The sequence below is a fragment of the Carlito syrichta genome, unplaced genomic scaffold, assembly GCF_000164805.1.
Source record: "Carlito syrichta isolate Samal-C Ts95f unplaced genomic scaffold, Tarsius_syrichta-2.0.1 Scaffold308791, whole genome shotgun sequence".
Lineage (NCBI taxonomy): Eukaryota > Metazoa > Chordata > Mammalia > Primates > Tarsiidae > Carlito > Carlito syrichta.
The window spans coordinates 221,710-228,223 of record NW_007252887.1 but is presented as its reverse complement, the minus strand read 5'-3'; the positions used below and the strand labels follow the sequence as shown (position 1 = coordinate 228,223).

Here is a 6,514-nt window from a genome sequence, read left to right as displayed (position 1 = left end):
GCACTCCAGTCTGGGCAACGGAGTGAGACTCCAACTCAAAAAAAAAAAAAAAAGAAATGTTGCTGGACTCGATGGCTCAGTCTGTAATCCCAGCACTTTGGGAGGCCGAGGTGAATGGATTGCCTGAGCCCGCGGGTTCGAGACCCGCCTGGGCAACTTGCCGAGAACTCATCTCCACAATAAATCAAAAATTAGCAGGGCATGGCAGCGCACGTCTGTATTCCCAGCTACTTGGAAGGCTGAGGCGGAAGGATTGCTGGAGCCCAGCAGGTCGAGGCTGCGGTGGCCTGGAGCAGCCACTGCACTCCAGTCTGGGCGACCGAGTGAGACTCCCACTCAAAAAAAAAAAGAAATGTGAAAGAATTGTAATATCTACCATATCATAATTAGAGCTAATTTTCTTGAGACTCTTTATTAAGTTAAATTATTTATCAAATATTAAAAACACAAGAACAGATCCCTTTAAACATTAAAATCTGTTCAGGACTCAGAGGCACAGTAAATTTAAACTCTTCATGATCACCTCAGGTATGTATTATAGACTGTAGAAAGGTATGTAATTTTTCCAAGGTAAAAGTGGAAAAAATGGCAAAGCCTGGATTTGAGTCCACGTCAGACTGACTAAAAAGCCTATTTCCTTTCCATGACACCATGATGTAACAAATAATGGAGTGAGTGATAAAAAAGAGCCAAGGAGGAAAGTCCACAAGAGTGTCAGTTAGGAGGTACACCTTCAGGGAAACAGTAGAAACTTTAAATACGGAGAGAATGTCAGTGTAAATCCTAAAAGAGCGGTCTGATAAGGTGAGGGCTCAGAAGCACCCTTTGAAGTCGGCAACCAGGCTACCATCAAGGGTTTCAGAAATGCTGGGCTGGGCAGACACCACATTGATGTGGTTGAAGCCTGGGAAGTGATGAAGAGAGACAGGGGATACAAAAATCATGGGCGTAAAAGCGAGAGAAAGGGAAGTGACTGAGAGAAGATATGTATTCAAGGAAGAGCTGCTTTTGATTAATTTTTCAGGTAGAAAATATTTAGGCCTGCTTGAAAGGTGGGGCAAAAGAGGAAAAGGTGAGTATAGCAGGGATACAGAAGTAGATGAAGGAACAGGCAGGGTCTCTGAGACTGCAGAAGGGAGGAGCAACAACATAAAATAGCTTATGTTTACATGCCCATCCCTGTACTAAGCACATCATATCTTCACTTATACATACATGATTAAATTCCAGAAGTATTCAATCTACACCTATGCAACAGGTTTGAGGAGAATGCTGCACCAGGGAGATGAGGGTAACCTGAAGCAATCTGTGCAAAATCAACACCTGATCAGGACCAGGATTCAAGCCCCAGGCATTTTGCCTCAAGAAAACACACATACATAACATCAATAAGAGTAACTGATCACAACCTTGGTGAAGTGGGGACCAAAGAGAGGCATAAACTTCACCTGTATGATGGCCACTTATGTACCTAATCCTGACACATCTCTAAAATAAACAAGAAAAAGAAACCACACAGAACCACTCAGCTCTAACTCTCTTGAGATGCCAAAAAAGATAGAAGGCATCTGTGACGCAGAGGTGTTTATATGTTTGGGCTAGAATGGGCCTAGCATAACCTAGGAGAGAGCTATAAGAAAGGTTTAGGAGGATGTTATATGTTACAAGCATTTCTTCCCGTTGATACAGTACAGTCTATACAGTACAGTCCAATTGTAGCCAAAACTGTACAGTCTAATTAATGGTGCTATTTCTAGATATATGAGGGGGGAACCCCCAAAAAAGACAGAATTATCTTTTTGGTGGGGGGAGCATTATAGTACAGGCTTCCCCTGCTAAGTAAGTGTTCTAGGAATCCATCAGCTTCAGTGTACCAGTTAGCATTGTTGTGAGAGGCTGTGTTCAGCTTCAATGAATTTTTTTTTGGAGATTCTTTTAATGCATTTGCCCATTTAACGAAGTATGATTTACCAGTGCACCTGCCCACCCCACACTGAGTGTTCAGCAGTTTTTGACAAAAAAATGACATCATCCCCATGTCCCACTCTCCTTATTCACCCAATCTTGCCTGGAGAAACTTTTTTGTTTCCTTAGATTAAAAAAGTTCTCAATGGGAAACATTTTGTCAATGAAAAAGAGATGAAACAAAAAATATCAGAAGCACTAAAAGGCATCAAAACTCATAAGTTCAAAAACTGTTTTGAGCAGTGGAAAAAGCCTGTTGATAGGTAAATTGCATCAAGTAGAGAGCACCTTGAAGGTGACTTTAGTTTAAACTTGTAAGAATACACAAATTTTATAAATAAATTCCAGATTTTGGGGGGGGTCCTCCCTTGTACATTGTTTTGACTAGATTATTGAAATCTATGCTGTCCTCTTAAATTCAAATAAACACTATTTGGATAAAAATTCTAATGTAAAAAAACAGGAGACTTTAGCTTGAAAATATTCTCATGATGGAAGTCTTAGAATTTTATACAAAAAGATTACAAGAATGTAATCAGGAACAAAAGAGAATAGATCAAAAAGATATACTTCTATATACATCTATGATAACTAAAAGACTTGAGTTACTCCTTCACTATGCAAAAATCTCTTATAATCCATTCATTCAACTACTCAATGTATTGAGTACCAACCTGTGTCAGGCACCAGATCTTGTTCTAGGCCCTGGGGTTACTGTAGTAAACAAAAGAGATTAAAAACATTCTAATTGAGAGACATTCACTAAAAATAAATAAATAATTTATATAGCAATGTGAGAACTACAGGGAAGAACAAAGAGGAAGAGAACACAAAGTTCAAGTTGGCAGAAGACAAGCCACAAATTTAAATAAGATGCTCAGGGAATCATTGAGAAGATAATATGAAGTATCTGAACAGTTCTCAGAGTTGGTGGGGAAGGGGATACCCAGTGGACATTTGAAGAAAGAATGTTCCAAGTAGAGGCAATAGCCCAGGCAGGGAATGTGGGGATGTGCCCTCTGTTAATGAGGCACAGCAAAGTAACCCAGAGAATTCAAAGGAGGAAGGAGAGTGAGTTTAGGGTTTCAATCCCTGTTCCTCCCTTCCAGTCAACTGTTAACTGGCTTCTGCCCTCTGACACAAGCCATGATTCCTACTACGTGGCTCTCACATAGTCCTCTGTCTTCTGAAACTGAATTCTGCTCTCCAGGCTTAGAAGTCAGATTTTAACTAGTGCTGATATACCACCAATTCTCTGACATCCTGCACAGTCCTCTGTAAACAGTTCCTCAAGTCATCCCAACCTAAGTGTGCCATCCTGTTCCTGGCAGTGCCTGACTAATTCAGAATCTAGGGCAATATTCCAGGTGGTTTAGACCAGAATATTAGCAGTGGAGTGAGGAGAAGCAGTTAGATTTTGACTTGCTAACAGATTTCATGTCAAACATGATGTCAGATTCTGGCCTAGACACTGAAAGAATGAAGTGCCGTTGACTGATATTCATTTTTTAAAATTCATGAATGAATACAAAATATGTAGAAATATACTGAAAGTAGCTCACAGGAAAAGGGATATTTGTGGTTTACAGACAAATGTAAAGGTACTCAGTCTTACTGTTGATTAAATGAATGCACATTAATAAAATAGATACTATTTCCTCCTACAAAAAAATTGATAAAGATTTAAAAACGATAAGTGGTATTGTCATGAGTTTCAGAAAACATAACTGGAGGGGTGTAAACCTTTGTGACAAAAAATCTGTAATAACTAACAAAATTTAAATATATATACACTTGATCCAAAATCCCCTTTATCCTATAGACATATTTACATATTTGTACAAATACTTGTACATAAGATTTTCACTATAGCAGCACTTATAATAACCAAAGACTACAAACAACTTAAGTATTCATCAGTAGGAAACGTGAGGTAAATAAATAAATCAGGCTTGGCGCAGTGACTCAAGCCTGTAATCCCAGCACTTTGGGAGGCGGAGGTGAGAGAATTGCCTGAATTAAGCGGTTCGAGACCAGCCTGAGCAACATGGCAAGACCTCATCTCTACAAAAAAAAAAAAAAAAATAGCGTGGCATGGTGGCACATGCCTGTAGTTCCAGCTACTTGGAAGGCTGAGGCAGAAGGATCAACTGAGCCCAGCAGGTCGAGGCTACAGTGAGCATGCCACTGCACTCTAGGTTGGGCAAGAGTGCGACTCCAACTTAAAAACTAAATAAATGAATTAGGGTATATATAATAGAATACCTTCAGTGGTTTACAAAAAATGAGGTAAATCTACCTATATCTATATGAAAAGACCTACAAGAGATTTTTATAGTTAGATGAGGGGGAGGGGGCCAGGTGCCCTAACAGTGTATTTAGTCTATTTCTATTTGTAAGTTGCCTTTTTAAGAATGCATACAAGCCGGGCTCGGTGGCTCAGTCTGTAATCTCGTGCTTTGGGAGGTTGAGGTGAGTGGACTGCCTGAACCCACGGGTTCAAGACCCGCCTGGGCAACTTGGCGAGACCTCATCTCTACAATAAATCAAAAAATTAACTGGGCGTGGTAGCGCACGCCTGTAGTTTCAGTTACTTGGAAAGCTGAGGCGGAAGGATCGCCAGAGTCCTGCAGGTCGAGGCTGCAGTGGCCAGGAGCATGCCACTGCACTCCAGTCTGGGTGACAGAGTGAGACTCTAACTCCAAAAAAAAAAAAAGAAATGCATACATATATAAAAATAAGAAAATCCTAGGAAGGAGAAAAGAAATTTTTAAGAGTGATTGCCTCTGAATCAGCTGACGTGAATGAATTCTATTTTTCGTTGTACACCCTTCTGAGCTGTTTGAAATTTGTTTTACCATGTGCATATATTATTTTTCAACAAATAAAAATAAAATCTAAAGCCAAATTTCAAAAAAAGACCAGCAATAAATTATCTTGCAATGCACAAAAACCTATGGTGTCGAATACAGAAATATATGTGAACAGTTCAACCTATCAAAACTGAACTATAGTTTCATTTTATTCATGTTCATATTTTATTAGAAGATAGTCATCATGAACTGCGATATTCTTCATCACAGGTATTTCACCAAGTATGGTGAGCCTATTTACAAACATTTTGGGTTTTCCAAGTACGAGCCACATATGGAAAAATACAACAACAGGGCTTAATGTAGATGATTTCAAATGGAAAAGCAAAAAACATGTGATCTGATTTCCATTATCAGCTGGCTTAATGACTAACAATCATTTTGGCACTGATCACAACATCAAATGGAACAGTCCACATCATGATTCCTGCTTCACAGATATAATTCCCAGAATCATGTATTTTAGAACTAGCAGGAAATAACAATATGGGGGAAAAAAGGATTAACTTTGTTGAGGTTTTGTAGGACTGCCATACTGAAAGAATGTCACACCATTTATTTGAGCATTCTCTAAGATTTCACAAATATATATAAATATATCAATATAAATGTGTACATGATTATATATTTTTATCTCACTGATAAAAGTGTGAAACTTAAGTTATTGCTTATCTTCCTAATGCTATTTTTCTCTTTACTCTCACAATCCTGACTTTGAAATCCATCCCAGAAAATCAAATTCCTCTGTATTCAGAACCATAACATATAATTTTCCCAATAAATTTTGGATGAGAGTGTTTTAAGTCACCTAAATCCACTTGGATACAAACAATTATTCAACTGGCTTTCAGAGCACAATCCAAGGCTTGGATATATTCATGATTAGAATGGATCTACAATAGTCAGTAAGTCATGCTTCAATCTGGTTGACAGAGAAACAACAAAAAGCCTTCCTGTGGCTTTGAGCTCCCTCTTCTCAGAAGAGGTGCAAAAACATCTCAACAGACATTCCCCACATTTCTGCAGGTTGATACTATCAGTTTAAAGCAGAAGACCTCTGAACCAATGGAAACACAATGTATTTTCAAAGTTTTCATATACCACAAAGTTGTAGGGAAAACATTATAAAATAAATCATTTGTCTTTATATAATTTTCCCTGTAGATCTGAGGTGCATATATCATTAATTTATTAAATTGCTACATTTAAACTAAAGTAATTGCTTTTTAAAAAAAATCAAATGATACAAACGAAGAAAAAGGACCACTGCATCAACATTTACCTGTTGCATCAAATTCAATTGGCTGACACCGGCGGGTGGTGGACCAGTCACATTTGAGCACTTGCCCTCCTTCCACAATTCCAGGCTGGGTAGTGTTTGCTTTGGGAGCTCCCACAAGAAGAAACATCCTGCTAAAATACAAAAGGGGTAGAAAAGACTAAATAGCCGGGCTCAGTGGCTCAGCCTGTAATCTCAGCACTTTGGGAGGCTGAGGTGAGTGGATTGCCTGAGCCCGCGGGTTCGAGACCCGCCTGGGCAGCGAGACCTCATCTCTACAATAAAAACCAAAAAATCAGCCGGGCCTGGTAGTGCATTCCTGTAATTCCGGCTACTTGGAAGGCTGAGGCAGAAGGATCGTCGGAGCCCAGCAGGTTGAGGCTGCGGTGGCCGGGAG

The 6,514-nt window shown here is 39.3% G+C and overlaps 1 protein-coding gene across 1 annotated transcript in view; it reads right to left on the bottom strand.

Annotated features, from left to right (window-relative positions):
* ITGAV (integrin subunit alpha V) overlaps positions 1-6,514 on the bottom strand; it is a 99,116-nt gene that overhangs the window by 77,300 nt on the left and 15,302 nt on the right. Inside the window, exon 3 of the mRNA XM_021716354.1 lies at positions 6,121-6,251. Coding sequence (XP_021572029.1) covers positions 6,121-6,251 — 131 coding nt within the window. The remainder of the gene's footprint in view (positions 1-6,120; positions 6,252-6,514) is intronic.